We start from the raw sequence: 18,119 nt of genomic DNA on the forward strand, positions 1-18,119 counted from the left end.
TGCATGCTCTGCTCTGCTCTGCTCTGCTCTGCTCTGGCTCAAGTGCAGCTCTCTCCATCACTTCAAAAGCAGCAGGGCCTCTCAAGTGTTTGTTTACAAGCTGCACAGCACTGATTACATGCATATACAAGCCGCCCCCCCCCCCCCCCAATCGCTTGAAGGCTTCAACTCTGACATCTAGTGGCACTTGCATTCACGTTCCGATAGTTCCCCTTCAATGGAATCAAGACTCAAGAACAGTTCTCAGTCTACCTTGAAGAGCAAGCAATAACAGCAATCAAAGGCAAAGCAGAGCAGAGCAGGGCTGCTGATCAAAGCCCACACCAATGGAGCATTGGTCGGCCATCATCTTGACGCCCGTGTCGCTTCAGACTTCCTCTCCGATCTTTGGCAACCCCGAAAACCTTTGCCCTCCTCACATGTGGAATTTCCAAACAAACGCCGTGAACCACAATGAAGAAGGTTTCATTGTTGTCCATGTCGTCGCTTGCTGGCCGAGGCGGACGGATAAACCCACTGTTGCAGGTACTCAAAGAAGTGTTAGCTGCGGTGCCAGCACTCAGGTGGCACGGGGGTCAATTACAACAATCCAAAAAGAAAGCAAAAATGGCTCATACTTGCTAGAGAACAGCATGTTTTGCAAAAACCTATTGAAACATGTTTTATTGAAATGCAGGCCATGAAAGAAAACAATCAACAGGAAATTCTGCTGACAGACACATTGCAGGCATCAATGGCTAAACGGGAGGGACACTTTGTAAAGCACCACGGTGTCGACGCACGTGCACGCGCACACGCACACGCACGGGCAGAGAGACAGACAACTTGCATGTGTCATACTGATTGAACAAGACGTTTATTTCTGTGGCATACTGCTAAAACATCCGATATGTCTGGAATGGTGTCAATCCAAAGTAAAAATCTTTTTGGACAGGTAGACTGAATGGCTTGGCTTCGGTTTCTTTTGGGTTGGGTCCCGCCAACAGTCAATATCAGCCTTACTGAGTTTGAACAATTGGCTCCGATTTGTTCTCTTTGTTAAGCCTCTTGTTGAGCCCGCTGAAGTACTTCTCTCGGAAGGCGTTGTGTCCCTGGTAGGCGCTGAAGCAAGAGTCCGACACATGAGCCAGGCTGTCCAGCTCCTGACGGAAAGACAGACAGACAGACAGACAAAGGGGATATACGTCCGCAGGTTGCCTGAATCCAGGAACAAAAGGACACACACACAAACACACACACACACCGTTTGATATCATACCTCTGGTTCTCGGACTTTCTCCATGGTGATTAGGCGACGAGCCGTGTGGCTTGAAAGGATCTGTTCACAGTTGCTAATGAGACGCAGACACGGATGGAGGGGAACCATCTCCTCGCAGTATCTGCAAACATGTCAAGGTGGTCGCCACGATTCATAAAAAGAAGGAAGGATTAACGTCATCTCCGTCCATCAAATAATCCTTCCCGTTCAAATTCAATCAACAGCTTCTGCTTTAGGCCAACTTTCACCCTGGCAAGGTGTGCGTGCAAAAGCAGCCGCAACGGAGACAGAAGCAAACCATTGTTCCGATCATCCGGTCGCGGCTGCAAATTGGGGGGGTGGCCTCGGCTTGGGAGTTTAGCAGAAACCTGATCGCTGCCGTCCGTGTCCAGCGGCCGGCAGATTAGGCCCAAGAGACGGACGGAGCGGAGCGCCTTTGGGCTTCCGCACTGCACATGCATGGGCCTGGCCTGAGACGTTTATTTTGGCAGACGTGGAGTCGAGCACGAGTAGCCGAGGAGGAAAGTGAACATTAGGCCACACGCAGGTGCGGCCACACTCATACATCCGTGCAGGCACAAAGCTGCATTGCATTGCATTTCATTGCTGTTTTGGAGTCAAAAGATGCCCCCTCGTGGTAGGTCATTGCATGACCTCACAGTGAATAGCGGAGGATAACCTCGACGTACGTCCGTAGTCAATCACAGGGGAAGGAAGTTGAGCGCTCGACTGAGTGAAATGCAAGACTTCCTTCGGTAGGAGAAGCAGGAATGCATTTCATTTGTCATTTGCCACCGCCAGTCTCAGAGACATTGCTGGTCCAGCGTGACTGCGGCCGTGAACAATGGTTCAACGCTCACTCTACAAAATAGTTCATCTCTTGAAGAAGAAGAATCATCGTTTACTCACTCTGGCCTATAGACAGGCAGCCAGTAGACCAGCCTCCCTCCCATGACCAGGCGATGTGCGGAGAAGTTTAGCATGTCAGCTAATATTTGACTCATGTGGTAGGACTGGGAAACAGGCACGTGCGACTCAGCGTAGCTAGGATGAAGAAAAGGAGTAGGCACGTATCATTTCCTCCACCTTTTGCTGCGAGACTACTAAACAGACTTACACGCACTCCGCAGCTTTTGCACTTTCCCTCTGGGAGCCTGTTCGCCTTGTGGACTCGCGTATACCGTACGGAGCTGACCGCACCAGACAAACATGGGACACAGCCACACACCCCCAAAAAAGGAAAAAGAAAATTGTCATATAAAAGTGAACAGGATTTCTACCTGTTGAATGCGGCGCAACGTACGATCTGTAATGATGGCATCGAAGAGAGCGTTTTCCCTCCACACGGGCTTGGAGGCATCAGACACCATCACGTCCACGTACAATTTCTCGCTTCCGTACTGTCGTAGGTTGGCTCGGATGTTCTCGTCCGGTCCTCGCCACTTCTGGTCTTTGCGACTCGACCTTCCTGGCAGTTGAATGAGATCCTAAATTCAGTCTGCTACATTTCCACGTGGAGAAAAGAATCAAAGCTTGATGATTACCTTTGCCATGGATAGTGTTGTAATCGATATCGGATCCACACACATAGGCTCCAAAATGGGAACAAGCAACCAAAAGGCTTCCTTGAACAAACCCGAAGAGAGAGAGAGAGAGCGAGCACAATTGCATTCCAAACTGGAATCTTGGCAATATTCGGTACTACTGCCTGAGAGAAACACAGTAGCTCACAGTAGCTCACAGTAGCTCACAGTAGCTCACAGTAGCTCACAGCAGCTCACAGCAGCTCACAGCAGCTCACAAACTCACCGGTGCCGACAAACGGGTCAAAGACCAGATCGTGCTCTTTGACCTTGGCGTGGTTGGCCATGAGGAAGGAGAGACCTGCATCCATGCTGGTGTTTCCGATGAAGTGTCGCTTTTTCACACTGTGAGAACGAATCAATTCACGCTGGCCATCCGCAATCTGCGGGACGGGAGCTTCGTCAGTAACGAGTGCCTCGGATGACCATTATTTGGCCACGTTCCTCCAGATGCTCACCCAACGGCCAAAGTAAATGTAATACGGATGCTGAGGGATGTTGTTTGGGTCAATGCCGTAATCTTCCAGCAAGCAGAAGACATGCTGAGGGTTCTTGAGACTAACCAGACCCTCAAATGGAAGGTAATCCATTGCCTGCAGAGAGAAGAGGCAAGACGCGGACCTATAGAGTGTCATAAAACAGCAACAAAGCAAAACTAAAAGATGTCCATCCGCACCTCCGAGGAGATCCGATCAAAATGATCTTTAACGCCACAGCACCCACCGACTGTCTATTACCGCGTGTATCTGCACTGTTCTTGTATTTTTGTTGTTGTTGCTATCTTCTATCTACCGGGTGAATGGCTGGCCGCACAAGTTGATTGAAATGCAAATCGTTTGATTTCAATGCACATTCTTATTCACACTCACATCGATTCGTTTCACTCGCTCGGTGAAATCCAGGGTTTTGTTGAAGGTGTAAACGTTTATTCTGTAGGTCGAGTCCTTACGCAAGAACGGCAACTGCAACGGTAAAGCGGAAAAGGAACCTTTTAGTAGAAGCAGAAAGTGGATTGAACACACAGCAAAACGTGTGTGTGTGTGTGTACCTCACCATCTTTTCTACTGGGTAGTTCAGTAAGGATGTTCTGAGCTCATTGTGGTTTCTTCCATGGCCCCACAGCTCAAACGCAGACCTCCATGGATGCACAACACATGAGAGAATAGAATGGCAAAGGGTGGAAACATTGTCATCAGTGTAAGCGCACAGCCATGCAAGAATAAAAAGGCGTACTTTGCGCAAACGGATCGAGCCATGACGCAGCAGACGTCATCTTGGCTCAAATCCTCCAGACACCAGAAAGGACACTTGGAAAGAGTTCAAATGATGTCTAACTTCAAATGGAGTCATTTGCACTGTCAGCCATCCTTATTCGAAAATCTGTTGTTACGGATACCTTTTCCTTAAAGTTTTTCCAAGGACTGAAACGTTTTCCTCTGAGAGCCAGCAGAGCCTCGATTTCCTGGAGACATTATATTCAGTCATACATCTCTATTTTCACACTGATAACACACGCCTTTTAGCAGTACTGTATTATGGCACCAGTAGTGATAGAAGAATGATGAGTGACATTGAAGTAAATTGGAAAAACCCCAAAACATCCATTGTTGTCTCACTTCTAAACACATCGTGAACCGCGAGGTCTACGCTTAAATCCTGCTTCATGGAGATAACCTAGGTTATTGCTATTGTTATAGTATTCAGATCCACCAAGTCCGTCCCACAGTAGGCAAAGGTTGACACACTGAAATGACCAAAACGAGGGCTTCGCACCGATTGCAGAAGACAGCAAACACACGACTGCACACTGATCTCGTCTGTAGCTCCGCTAAAAGAACACATATGCATTCTTATCAAAACAGCACGACGGACTTCATGTCACTTTATAGCCATTTACCGGTAACCTGAAGTCCAAGTTGTCTTGAGCAAGATGAAATAAGTATGGAAGGCATGCACCTCGACCGGGGGCTGCCATGTTTGTTGTCACTCAAAATACGCCCGACTAGAAACAAAGCTGGGGAGAGGAGAGGACCCACCGAGTGGTAGAACCAATTGGTTTTTTTTTTTCTTTCTTTCTTTTTTCCCTCCACTCTGCATACCACACGTAAATCTATAACAGCTAGCATATTAGTTGTGTATCCCATTGTACTCAAATGAGTGTATAGGGATTTCATTTTACGGAGTTAGCGCGGCCCAAAGGTTTTCTACTGTGAAAAAGTCAAAGAATAACACCGACTAGTTCATTCCAGGTTGTAATCTGCAATTGGCAGAAGTGCTCTGAGAAACACCAGGAACACCAGAAGCACAAGCCCTTCAGTCCGTCATGCCACCAGGCCCGTGGCAGTGGTCTCCCACAGGGGTCACACGATAACTACGGGAGGGAGACCCCTGCGAGGCTCGCTGACGGCACAACGTGGGGAGGACGCCCGTACGCGCATCAGCGGAGAGGTCCGGGAGTTGTGTCAGGTACTTTGGCGCAATACGTATCCAAAAGAAACAAACGACAGTCGGCTTTAAAAGTAACGAATGAGCAGTGAAATACAGTTGAATCCAGTGTTTATTCAGAATATATCAAGGCCTCTTAAAGTGCATCCATTTTACAATTCCTCCCAATTTCATTCCGTTGACATGCAGTGCTCAACATGCATGAGTAGGCTACGCCGCTGAAATTGACGTTTCTTTTCGGACTTGGTCTTTTCGATAGCATGCTGGAAAAAAAATCAATCCATATTTTTAAAATAGTTAGGTGTTCCCTGGAAAATTGTTCGGATTACTCCTTAATGTTGGGCAACGTATAATGCAATTAATCACCACACCGCTAACTCACAGACAGAGAACGTACTCAAGTGAACATGAACAAGACAATTTGCTTGTAAGCGTTATTATACCCTAAGCTGAAGTGACTTCCTTGTTCCCACACAAAAGGCGCCTGCCTTCTAAATAGTTGATGCCCCAACTCTGGCTTCCAATGATAGCTGAGGTAGTCATGGTCATTTGTTTGATCCTGTATGTCATGATCAAGTGACGATCGAAGTTTCTTTTTGCAAAACAACTCAAGGATGATGGGTCTACCTGGGTCGGCGGTTTTAAGGGTGTATGAATTGGTCGAAAATCCTGAGTTGGTATCACTTCACCTTGGCTTATTTGGGGAGAGGACAAATAAAGAAGATGCATCATGTCTCATCAGTTGTCTCGATTTAAACACGGATATGGACGCAAAGTGGGACGGTACATTTTTCAGCTGCTTTCTTCTTTCGAGTTGAGAAGCTCGATCAGTTGCTCCACCTGGAAAGCATTGCAATGTTTGCAAAGGTACGATTTCTTAACAGCAATTCACAGAGTCTTCGAGGAACGTGCATGCTTTAGGAATGGAAGGGAAATGTTGCGTACCCAGAGAAGCACACAAGTAGCACGGCTTACCGTAATGAACCAGTACGAATTGAGTCTGTAGAACAAGCGCGACATGAAGCTCATCTGGCTGGCGGGAGCCAGCACGTGAAGGTGGAGATGTGCCACTGAACAGAACGGGGGCCAATGGAAGCCAAATCTACAGGCAAAAGGACATTTCATTGAGAACCACTAACCAACTCTGAGTGTGTCGTGAAACGTTTGCTACTCTGCTGTTTCCCCTGTATGGATTTTGAAGCTCCAAGCATTCTAAAATGTACCGTATTGTATTGGATGCCTTTATGTTGCTTACCTGACATCACTAAGATCAGTCACGTTATTTTTCCGCAGGATTTCCTTCCCTATCTCCACCATCTGTTTTACTGTCACAATGATTTGTTATCAGGCGACTGGTCGTTCAAACATCTCTCACGAAAGGTGGGTGGCTTTACCCAGGGGCACGTGTTGTTTGCGGAGCGATTTGCAGTTTCCCACATGCTGGGTCGGGACAACCAGGTAATGGTGCGGGGCTGCAGGCTTGATGTCTCTGAAACACGAGATGTCCTCATCCTGAAGTCAACAATGGACAAGTTGGCTTAACGTACGTGTTGCTGCAGCACAAACAAGCAATTAAGTGATTCATGGAAACAAGACGGACGGCCACAATGTGCCTTCTCGTAAATGAAAGGCACTTTTTAAAGAAGGGCAGAATCGAGGCAGACATTCTTTGGAACCAAACCGTTGAATGAAGGGAGGGGAGGGGAGGGGGGAATAGGAATGACTATGTGGATGGAGGGAAGGAGGAAGGGAGGGCTGGAAGGAGGAAGGGAGGGACGGAGGGTACGTGACTCGACTAGATCGACATGTCGCGCTAGCGAGTACAGTACGTACGACTATTAGAGCCTAGGTATATTCAAATAGTCTCACACAATGGAGAAGGTCCGTGTCCATTTCATGATTAACAATCTTGCAAAAAATACATTTTTTGTCATATCCGTCGGTCTTGGAAACATCCTGCACAGGTTGCGTCAAGTTAACATCGGCCGCCTCCATCTTTGAGCGTCACATAAGACCAAAAGAGAAGATCCCAGAGATCGTCCAACTGCTAAACTCAGGAGAAGCATATCGATAGTCGAAATTGGATCGGATTTCAATACACCAGCGCCACCGCCAGAGGGTGCAAATACAAGCCTTTTGAATGAAGGAAGCCGCTGTAAACACCGGCCTCGATAGATCACCATCGTGGACTCCGCTGCAATGCAATCGTAACAGTTGAACTGGTTTAGCATGTACAATGGTTTAGAAAAAGCAAAAGCAGTCATCAAATCACTCCAGTGCTCTTCTACTTCTACTTGCAGATGTTTCAGCGCCTGCAAATCTGGTTTGTGGACTTCATTAGGCTTGAGCGCCAAGTGGACTTGAATCAAAAGTATTGCATATTGTTGATCATTTTTGTAAATACTCGAGCATCTTATTTGACTTCAATTGAAAACATAGCCATACGATCCCTGCACTTGAACTCGGTGACTGTAGGTCATGTTTCTACAGCAGACATTGAAAACATTAACTAAAGTATGAGTCAACGGCCTCAATAACTTAACTTGCTTGCGCTGCCAGTAAGACAGGTTTGTGTGTGTGTGTGTGTGTGTGTGTGTGTGTGTGTGTGTGTGTGTGTGTGTGTGTGTGTGTGTGTGTGTGTGTGTGTGTGTGTATGTAGAAGAGGAGCGGAAGCCCCTACCTGACACACCTACCACCTACTTGTTGAATGAACTTTAAGCAAAGTGGCTCCATATTTGCTTGCTACTACTGATCAAATCAAATGACTGGACTGAACTGTCAGAGTAATAAGAATAGATTTCGGCCATAGAAAAATGGCTGAACAATGGCTGGCTGGCTGGATGGCTGGCTGGATGGCTGGATGGCTGGATGGCTGGATGGCTGGATGGATGGCTGGATGGCTGGATGGCTGGATGGATGGATGGATGGATGGATGGATGGATGGATGGATGGATGGATGGATGGATGGATGGATGGATGGATGGATGGATGGATGGATGGATGGATGGATGGATGGATGGATGGATGGATGGATGGCTGGATGGCTGGATGGATGGGTGTTGAAGTCCTCCCTCGCAGTCAAGAGGTGATTTGGAGAATGAAGCAAAAATAAGACTTTATTCATATACATGCAGTTATGACTCAATATTGTTAATGGTATACATTTGTCACCTATTGGCCTGACAGGAGCAATTGAAAAATGTTTCACATCCTTGTGGCAACGCAGGCTGACATAAGGGTGTCACCTCCCACAATAGAAAATCGCATTTAACGACAGGATATTAGAACGTAGCCGCTAAACGTTACGATGGAAACTAATTTAAAAAAAAGCAAGTTTGCCCGGAACTGCTGTGCCTCTTTCGGTTGGTCGAACTCTCGGTAAGCCCCCGCCCCCGCCTCCTCCCCCGGGCCTCCGCCTCCTCGCTCGTGCGGCTCCCGGCTGCAGTGCAGTGGCGTGCCGTGCCGTGCCGTACCGAAAGCTCACCTGTTGACTGCAAAACGATCAAGCGAGCGAACCGTAAGCCGACGTGCCTCCTCTTGTCTTGTTTAAATCAAACCGCGGCAGGCGGGCGGGCGAAAAAACAAACGCGTCCGTTGTCGAGCGCGTGAAAGTGAAAGCAAAGTGTTGCTTGTTTGCAGGTTGGAGGGAGCAACGATGAACTTCTCCACATCGGAGTGAAACATACCTTTAACCGGTAGGTTGCTTGGATTCTTTTCAAACAATGACAATTTGACAAGTCATGTTGTGTTCAAGGCAGTTGGCGAGCTGCAACGTGGAGCAATGGTGGCTTGTTGACATGTTGAAGGGGAGGCGGGCGGGCGGGCTTGGGACGTGCTTCGCTTCAGTCATGCACAATCAATCAATGAATTGACTGTTAAAGCCATTGTCAACAAACTAAGTCTAACGGAGGGAAAAGCAAATCCCCGTTCGTGTACATTGTTGTGATGTTTCCATCTGTTTCCAGAATGAGCAAACAGTGGCTGGATGCATATTCAAGTTGAGGTTGAAATCGTCCAGCTTTTTCAGTTTGGTGTGTCTGCCCTGCCCTGAAGTGATTGTCTGTGTCTGAGCCTTTCATCCTAGCCTAGTCTGCTCACTAATGGCTTGATGGTATTCCTTCTCTTTGTTATTGCATCTCAATGATGCTGGAAGGGTGAAATGAAGGACCTGCCGCTGCCACCACTTCCTCCCAAGTTGAAAAGAATCGGTTTGCTTGGCAACAAAGTGTTGACAGAAATTGTATCCATCTGTCAGGAATTGCGACTTTCCCCACCGAGTGTGAATTTCCCCCCCTAAAAGGCAGCCAACTTTTTGCTCCTTGAGACTTCCTTGTCGGTCCCCATCTGATGGACGAGTCCACCGAATTTCACGTTAACTGGTGCCGTGCCATGCCATGCCATGCCATGCCATGCCATGCCATGCCATGCCATGCTCTGCCCACAATAGATGGCCAAGTGACTCCAATGATGAAAAGTATTTCAGGAGCGTATGATGAAAGTCAGAAGTGGAAAATTGCCCTGCTATTAAATGCATGCCCCTTTGTTGAGTGCTCCTGGGTGTCTTGCTTTAGTCACTTAAAACATGGACTCTTTTAGCGTAGGTTAGCATTTAGTAACTCTCACACTCTGGTCTGTTTGAAGCCCCGGGCTGTAATTGTGGCCCGCGCAAAGTATATTTAACTTGTCCCGCAGGTCCCGCTCATTGTCGATGGCCAGGAAGCTATTTACAGACTCCAGCAAAGTTAGCCTTGTGTTCTTTGGAATGGGAAGACCCATTTTGAAAGAATTCATAATAGGCCAGGAGCAGAAAGGCAAATCCCTTTGCCTTCCATCAACGTGGGGTCACCCCAACGCTTTAGTTTGCCTTTGCTCGTTTGGGCTGAGGCGGCAAATGAAGTTGAGCAAGGATGTCAACGGAGCTGGCCGTCAAGCCAATGCGCGAGCGAGCTAACTCTCTGGGCTTTGGACGAGGGAGGGCCTTTCAAACCACGAGCTCCAGCCTTTTAAGTAACCTTACACTGGCAGCGGCCGAGGAGTGGTTGACCGGGTTCAAGACGAGGCGAGAGTTTAACAACCCGAGCGCACCCTTTGCTTCTGCTGTTTTGTTTTGTTTGGTTTCTCTCCGTCACTGTGAGCGTGTGCTCCAATCAGATATTGTTTTGGTTTGCCAGTGAGCAGAGAGCGAGGTCACCAGGCCTCTGTGGATTGTTCCACATTGTGCCTCACTCACTCACTCACTCATTTTTTTTTTTTTTTTGCTGCTTTGAATGCATAGTGACAAGCTTTAATCAGCATTCACGCACGCCACCGACGCTGCTCCTTTGTCCCTCCCGGTGGAATACCGGCTTTGTTTACTTTTTTGCTCCACCATGCCTGGGGGAAAAAAAAGTAGCAGTAGTGCAATCATCATAGTCTATTGTGTAAGTGACAGTGCTGTTGGCGCCCGCGTCACTCGCCAGGCCAGGCCAGGTCCGTGAATGAAAGTAGCTTGAGTATCTGCGGACCGATGTTGCATGTTTGCGCTCTTCAACGTGCAGCAACCTCGTTGACCAGTTTGTGTCACCGTGGCCGCTTATTGCCGACGTGCCGTCGATAATTAGCATTTGCACTGGCTCCTGCTATCTGTGTGGGTCAAGGCCTGCTTGTCTAACACACACACATGGTCGGTGTGGTACTGTGTGTCCATTCCTTCCTTCCTTATCATGTTCTTCAGGCCTCCCCTACAATCAAGTGTCATTATGTTCCCAACAAAGCATTTTCTCCGCTCTTTTGGACTGACTCATCCTTTCTTTCTCAGCAATTTTTGATCCAAAGTCTTGTTGAGTTAGCGCACCGACACAACGCGTGCGTGGACTTTACTCCCCAAATTCCACTGGTGGCGGGCGATGAGTCGCTCGCTATCTGACTGGACTTTTGGAGGAGGTCAGCTGATGTTTGTTTGAGTGCAACCGTCAACAAATCTGTAGACTGCTGCTTATGTGTCGTGATCAAATGATCTTTTTTGTGAGTAGCAAGAGTACAGTAGAGTACTTGCAAGATATGAAATATTGACTTTTGTACCACTGCAAACTTTGTGTGCAATGAATACGTCCCATTGGAGTATGTCAACACCATTGTGGTTTGAGTGCAGGGTGACTCCTGTGATTTTGGCGGCTGGTTAAATTTGGAATTGCGCAGCTGGGATTTCTGGCCCAACCGGCCGGTGAGGTTTCTGCGGGTGAAGACGGCAAAGAGCCGGAATAAAAATACAGCCCCGCCCGGTGAGAAATGTTTCTCCGCGACACGGTCGTCGGAAGCTCCTCGCGACCCGCTTTCTGCCGGCGCCGTACCCTCACGTCTTCATCTGTGGTGTATATTGATCCTGCAACCTAATAAGGGCTGCGGTGATGATGCGTGCGGGCATGGCGGGCGTATTTGGACAATACTATCCGGTCCAAAAGAACTTTGCCACCAGCTGTGCACATGTTGTTTTGTGAGAGGCCTTTCTTAATGTATGTTGTACCACATCAAAAGAGTAAATGGCAACATGTGTGCTCAGAGAGCATGCAGCAGAACCATTTACTCCCAGGCTGATTACAAATGGTAACGCTGCTCAAATTTGAGATATTTGCGGAACCCAAACATAGTCAACTAAACTGCTATTTGTTTGTTATTTTGTTTATTTATTTTTTTAATATTTTGTTAATCTATCTATTTATAAGATTGACCTGGTTTTGAAAAAGCGTATTTTTCAGATCTACTGGCCCATCCTTCCAGGGAACAACCCATATAATATTCTTACTTGGTCATGATGATGCATGTAAGTTTCACAAATGAGGTGTTTATTCGCGTACCATTTGAAATATCATTTTAGCAATGCCTCAAAGCAACACGGAGAGTCCCCGAAGTCAGCGTTGCAATGGGCCGCGTCCTCTGTGGATCACACGTGTGGCCGGTAGCCCCGCCTCCTCAGGGGCGGAGTCAGACACTGAGAGCAGCAGCACAGAGAGCGAGAAGGTGGGCCAGCCGAAACGAGTGATGACCAACTTCATGCTGCTTTTCTTTGCTGTTTTTTTTTTTTATACGCCTCCGTATTAACGTGTATGTTTCTCCATCAGTCTTGCGTTAAAAGGATCGAGGTGGGCTCGCCCAGGGTGGTGTCGTCGCCCTCTAAGCTCCATCAGCGAATCGCAGAACTTGACCAACAGAAGGAAGAGCTCAAGATTGAGGTAAACTAGCCTTTAAATCCAAAAGTATCGTTCATTAGCATGGGAAGTATGGTGGCCATGAAGGCTCAAAAAGTATTTAGTGGCAAAGCTTCTTAAGCAGGGACGTTTGCTAAAGATGCCGTCTTCTCTCCCAGCTGCAGCTGGAGATTGCCCTGCTGCGAGGCGAGCTGCGGACGGAGAAGACGCAGCTGCTCGGCCACACGCGCAAGCTGCAGGAGCTGCGGGAGCTGCGGGAGCCAGCTCGGACGAGGCCTTCCACCGCCCAAAGTCGGCAAACGGTAAGACGCCGTCGTCGGCGGCCGCAGAGTAACGCTGGCTTCTTATCTGGGGGTAGATGATGAGTCAATCAGAGACACAGGGAGTGGGACACACACACACACACACACTTCTTAATCATTGAGTAAATCAGCGGCCGGTGTCGACTGGACCTCTCGGCAGAGCTAACGTACGCTTGCGTCATTTGGATCCAACAGTTTTTGATCTTGCGCCCACCCCGGCCGGGTGTATTTCTTCATATTTCCATTTCCTGTTAGTGTAACGGCTTCCCGTCCTAGCACTTTGGCCCATGTGTGTTTGGGGATGCGAGTACGATGACACCACCCGCTAATGATCCACTGGCATAAACACGAGATGCTATCAAGCAAGAAGGGAGTCGCGCACAAGGGATGTCTGGGGGGGGGGGGGGGGGGGGGCGCTGGCTGGAGGCCCTCCAACGTCTTTGCCGGTCCAAAAGCAGGAGCGCCAGCGTCTGGAGGAGGAGAGGCTGCGGGTTCAGGAGCTGAGGAGGAAGTGCGAGGGGACGCTGGAGTTGATCCCGAGTCAGCCGGAGAGTCAGAGGGAGCGACTCGCGCTTCAGCTGCAGCACGTGAGTCCGAACCCACTGCTTGTGCCCTTTTGAACTCTGCCAGTTCATTTGGATTTTTGTCCATTTTTTCTTACCGTGGCCAGTTTGTAACCCCAACTTGTCGAAATGAAAGGCAAAAAAGGCCTCTTTCCAAGCACTCTGCTGCTCTCATGTTGTGGTGTACCTGTTGAACCGGACTGATGTGCCAACACACACTCTCAGGGTGCGGATTGTTGCTTGTAAAGGTGACAAAGCTGAGAGGTGGAAAAGGCATCAGTGTGTTTTGATTTGAAAAGGTGGCTTCAGAACCGGGTTTGTCGCATTGCTTTGCAGACTCACGCAATGCACACAATGCGCACTTGCTGTCTCTAAACATGTGACGCGAAAAGCCCTAATCACGCTTGAGTTGTCAGGACGGTCGGTCACAGTCAGCCACTGCCAAACATTCCCAGTTTGCAAGCGAGACCCCAAACCCGACTTATCGGAATCCTCATTGAAATCCTCGTCATCTCTCCGTCTTGAAACTTTAATTGGACCTTTGTCACCGCAGGACAAAGAGGCGATGGAGGCGGCCGTGCGGGCCTTCGAGGACTGGGAGTTTCGTGTTCTGGAGCAGGAAAGCGGCGTGGACGGGGGCGAGGAAGACCAGGGCAGCGATGAAGAGAGAAGAGCCGCCTTGGAGAAGGACATCTCCTGCCAGCTGCTCGCCGTCAGCGCAGCACAGGTAAACTTGTTGAAACCTTTCACACCGAGTCGTCACGATACCGTGTACCCATACCAGAACGTCCGATTTCAGGTCATTTTACACATACGTTACATAACGATTCAGCGACGTGTCGAACAACTGCAGTTTAGTGCCACCTACTGGCAGATACCGACATTTGTTTCTTTACGTATCGGGGGCTGCTATCGGTCGGCACTCTTCACGAGAATCGGGATCGGTATTCTCCTGTTCCGACTCGTCATATATATATTTTTTAAAAAACTGGAACTTGAGTTCAAAGAGTTTGCGAAGCTCCGATCCGACGTGAAGAAGCATCCAAAACAGGAGCCTTAAATGTTTTGCCCTCAACATTCTTTGCCGTCGCCAAGTCACACGACGAGGGTCACGCGTGGCCGGCCGTCTCTTACGAGAGCGGTGAAGGCTGAGCCGTGAACAGAAGGATTGTTCGGGGGGGAGAAAAAAAAAAAAAAAGCTGCTGAGCCAGTGTGACCTGGCGGGCAAATCTCCAAACACACTTTGTCACTCACGAATGTATAGAAAGAGGTTAACCGCTGCGACGAGGAAAACATTTTTTTTTCCCCCCTCTCTTTCTGTCTTCCTTCCTTTCTTTCCCAGGAGCGAGTGCAGCTGCTGGAGACGCAGCTGACGGACATGGAGGGCGAGAAGGAGCGAGAGCTGGAAGCCTTAACCAAGCAGAAGCGAGACCTCATGCACTCCGATCACATGGTCAGCACTATTGGCATAATTGAAGGCGTTCCATTTTTAGAAGAACATATATCAGAAAACCATCCGCCGGTCGAATCAATCACTTTCTCTCCCCTTGAGTTCATAAATAGTATTTCGTTCATCTATAATCATATCAAATAGTTGTGTTCTAAGGACTGTGGTTTGACAGTCAAATCATTCAGTGAGGGAGGGAGGGAGACAGGGAGGGAGACAGGGAGGGAGACAGGGAGGGAGACAGGGAGGAAGGGTGAGAGACCGAGAGCGCAACCTGTCTATTTGGAAGAGGCGGAGGGACCAGAATGTGGCCGGCCGGCCGAGGGAAGGAGGGAGTAGCGCGTGCGAGAAAAAGGCAGAGACGGCCAAGCCAGGCCAGGCCAGGAGGTAAGCGCCGAAACCAGCTGGAAGCGACAGACAGCTGGGGAGCAGATGTTTGCAGACAGACGCCAATCAACTTGTCGCTCGCTCGGTTCCGTTTCCTGCAGGCGTGCCGGCGACGACTGACGAGCAACCGCTCGTGCGCTTGGGAGCCAAACTGCAACGGGGTTGCTTTCAGCAGTCCAAACGGGAGTCAGACGAGGCTTCGGCCTTTGTTGTCTAACCTTTAGGACTATTTGTCACCATCCCTTTTGGTGTGTGTTGGTATCCGAGAGCGGGACGACGTGATCAAGGGAACTGTAGCGCGCATTTCATTGGTCGTCATTTCACCAGCAATCTTTGGGAGTCATCTGTAAATATTTAAGACCTCCGTCAAAACAAGGCCTGTTCCGATGTAGAGATGCCACAAGATGGCAGCAAAGCAATGAAAGCAGAGAAGAGCGTCAAGCATCAAAAGCACCAATATGAACACTTAATACAAACGATACAAAATCAGTGTAAAGCCGCGATGTAAAAACAAATCTGAAATGAACTTTAGACATGTTTTTAAGAGGCATCAGAACAAGTGTTTGTTGTCCCCGCAGGTCGCCCAGGAGAAGAAGTCCGTCGCCAATTGCTCGGACGTCAGCGGCTCCGCCCCCTGCGTGATGTCGCTGTCACCTTTAAGCGTTCACAAGCCTTGTCGGGTATACCAAAAGAATGACTTGAGGCGTTTTGGCTTTGCCTTATTTCTTCATTTGTTTTGCGGTAGGAGCCGTGCAAGGATGCCGCCGCCGGCACTCTTCCCCGTCGACGGAGTTTGCACCGCAGTAGCGGCAGACTAAAGGATCGGCCTCTTTCGGCCCAGGGTGAGCCCTCCGTCCTCTTCTGTTTGTTGTGGGCGTGTCTGTTGGGGGGGGCACGAAAGCGAGAAGCCGGATCCACCTGCCCGGCCGGACCACAAGATCCAGTCTGGGGTCGGCGCCTTCCTCTTCCTCCAAAAGAGGCGTTTGAATGTGGGAAATTGAAAATATAGGTTATTTGGCAATGCGCCACAAATGTGACTTTTGTTTCTAAAAATGGACGTACATCTTCTGCCAAGACGCTCCGAATGTCCTTCCTTGTCTCGCAGGCCTGGTGAGGACGCTCCCGGGCAGCGGGCGTCCTCCGGAAGGGTACGCCTCCCCCCTGGCCTCTCCTCCGCCCCACAACGGCCACGTGGCGACGCAGCGAGCCGACAGCGGCTGCGAGCCTTGCGACGGCACGGCAAGCTCTCGTGCCGCCAGGTCAGCTTTGCGCTCGGCTCGGCGCGGCGCACTTGGCTCAATGTTGTTAACTTTCGCCGTGTGTTTTTGTGCGCGTTGACTCTGGCAGTCCGTGTCTGACGGATCTGGTGGAGATGGAGCGCAAGTTGCGGGAAGCCAAAGCACAACGGGAGAGGCTGCTTAAAGAGAGAGTGAGTGGAGTGGAGTGGAGTGGAGTGGAGTGGAGTGGAGTGGAGCGAGCACAAAACCTCAGACGGTGCCTCTCACATTGACAACATGGTGCTTTGTTTTGTTTTCCCCAGGAGGAGCGAAGACAGCGGGAGGTCAACTCGCCCAGACCCCAACCAGCAGAAGCAGACAGCCCGCACAGGCCAGAACCAGAACCACAGGAGAAGCAAATCAGATCTCAGCTGAACTCTCCCGAGGTGAGACAGGATGGATGGATGGATGCATGATGATATTTGTTTGTAATAATCGGAGACAACCAGCTTGGTCTTTGTTTCCATTGCGCGGTGGCTGGCTCTATGTATTTAGCGGCTGCCTCTGTCCCTGTCCCCGGACTTTGACCTGCGCGCCCACGTGGAGTCTTTGGGTCACGGGGTGTCGGCCTGCAACGACCTGCGCCTGACGTCTCGCCGCTGCGCCGGCTTCCTCACCAAGCGAGGCGGCCGCGTCAAGACTTGGAAGAAGAGGTGGTTCCTCTTCGACGTGGACCACCGGAGGCTGGCCTACTACACGGGTCGGCGGAGGCAAAATCAACGGCCGAACGAATCTCGGCCCTTGGGGTTCTCTTCAACTCGTCGGTGGCCATTTGTCTTTCAGATTGTGACGAGAGGAAGCTGAAGGGCGTCATCTACTTCCAGGCCGTGGAGGAGGTTTACTACGACCACCTGCGCACGGCCGCCTCGGTGAGTTGCCGACCGACTATGTGAGTATGCAAACGGGATGATTTGAATGCGAGGAAGACAGAAGTACAGGCCAGGTGACTTGTAATGCGCCGGCGTGGCCGCTAGGTGGGGCGAACGCTCAAAGTTTGGCAGACTGCAAAAGGTACACAAGGAAGCTTGAGTTGGCTCATGTCATGCTTTTTGTTGACTGGCAGAAACGTCCAACGTTCAATTTGATTGTTTTTTGCATGAGTAGATCAAATAGCTTTTTCTTATTACAATTGTCTTTAGAGTGATTTTGTTTGCGCACCAACAATCCTACATTTCATCAATTGCTTTTACAAAAGCTCAAGGAAATAAGGCAATGAGGTAAGAAGCATCCAAGTGACTTTTGTGTAACGCAATCTGACCGGCAGGCGCCTCGGCCCAGCCTGACGTTCTGCGTCAAGACGTACGACCGCCTCTTCTTCCTGGTGGCATCCAACGCCGTCGCCATGAGGATCTGGATGGACGTTATCGTCACGGCCACCGACGAGCACAGCCGCTATTGAGCGCAAAGAGGAAGGAAGGAAGGAATCAAGGAAGGACGACGGACGGACGGACTGTTTCCAGAAAGACAGAAAGACAGACAGAAAGACAGACAGAGAGACAGACAGACACCAGTCCAAACATGAAGGAGCCAATCAAAATTGAGGTGGTTGAGCTCCAATTTAATAGCGTGTGTTTTTACAAAAGTAACTTATTACGTGGCAACTTGTGGGCTTTGCAAATACATCAAGTCATACACTGTTTTTGATACACTATTATATACAGAAAGAATGCTCT

At 49.4% G+C, this 18,119-nt stretch overlaps 3 protein-coding genes across 7 annotated transcripts; 1 reads left to right on the top strand and 2 right to left on the bottom strand.

Moving 5' to 3' along the window:
- Positions 1–837: 837 nt before the first annotated feature.
- Positions 838–4,845, bottom strand: trmt11 (tRNA methyltransferase 11 homolog). Of its 4 annotated transcripts, XM_061289669.1 has the most exons (14): positions 4,739–4,838; positions 4,615–4,669; positions 4,238–4,303; positions 4,075–4,148; positions 3,895–3,976; positions 3,711–3,803; positions 3,300–3,434; positions 3,068–3,224; positions 2,803–2,883; positions 2,562–2,726; positions 2,376–2,448; positions 2,168–2,302; positions 1,259–1,379; positions 838–1,142 (listed from the first exon to the last, which is right to left on the bottom strand). In XM_061289669.1, the coding sequence occupies exons 4-14, from the start codon at positions 4,095–4,097 to the stop codon at positions 999–1,001; spliced, it is 1,209 nt and encodes a 402-aa protein (XP_061145653.1). In that variant the 5' UTR covers positions 4,098–4,148; positions 4,238–4,303; positions 4,615–4,669; positions 4,739–4,838; the 3' UTR covers positions 838–998. The 4 variants fall into 4 exon arrangements, with proteins under 4 accessions (XP_061145653.1, XP_061145651.1, XP_061145652.1 ...); XM_061289667.1 differs by lacking the exon at positions 4,615–4,669 and having other exon boundaries at positions 4,739–4,845; XM_061289668.1 differs by having other exon boundaries at positions 4,615–4,756.
- Positions 4,846–5,380: 535 nt separating this feature from the next.
- hint3 (histidine triad nucleotide binding protein 3) lies at positions 5,381–7,315 on the bottom strand. Its single transcript, XM_061288272.1, has 5 exons — positions 7,156–7,315; positions 6,681–6,798; positions 6,542–6,611; positions 6,262–6,388; positions 5,381–6,126 (listed from the first exon to the last, which is right to left on the bottom strand). Exons 1-5 carry the CDS (start codon positions 7,279–7,281, stop codon positions 6,079–6,081), a joined length of 489 nt encoding a protein of 162 aa, XP_061144256.1. The 5' UTR covers positions 7,282–7,315; the 3' UTR covers positions 5,381–6,078.
- Positions 7,316–8,654: 1,339 nt separating this feature from the next.
- Positions 8,655–18,118, top strand: LOC133160536 (pleckstrin homology-like domain family B member 3). 2 transcript variants are annotated; one of them, XM_061288268.1, is made up of 16 exons: positions 8,655–8,803; positions 8,926–8,981; positions 12,140–12,282; positions 12,384–12,494; positions 12,629–12,772; positions 13,228–13,359; positions 13,889–14,062; positions 14,678–14,788; positions 15,748–15,849; positions 15,915–16,011; positions 16,275–16,428; positions 16,517–16,598; positions 16,710–16,832; positions 16,942–17,146; positions 17,230–17,315; positions 17,711–18,118. In XM_061288268.1, exons 3-16 carry the CDS (start codon positions 12,142–12,144, stop codon positions 17,843–17,845), a joined length of 1,797 nt encoding a protein of 598 aa, XP_061144252.1. In that variant the 5' UTR covers positions 8,655–8,803; positions 8,926–8,981; positions 12,140–12,141; the 3' UTR covers positions 17,846–18,118. The 2 variants fall into 2 exon arrangements, with proteins under 2 accessions (XP_061144252.1, XP_061144253.1); XM_061288269.1 differs by having other exon boundaries at positions 13,231–13,359.
- The last annotated feature ends 1 nt before the right edge of the window (position 18,119 follows it).

The sequence above is a fragment of the Syngnathus typhle genome, linkage group LG10 (assembly GCF_033458585.1).
Source record: "Syngnathus typhle isolate RoL2023-S1 ecotype Sweden linkage group LG10, RoL_Styp_1.0, whole genome shotgun sequence".
Lineage (NCBI taxonomy): Eukaryota > Metazoa > Chordata > Actinopteri > Syngnathiformes > Syngnathidae > Syngnathus > Syngnathus typhle.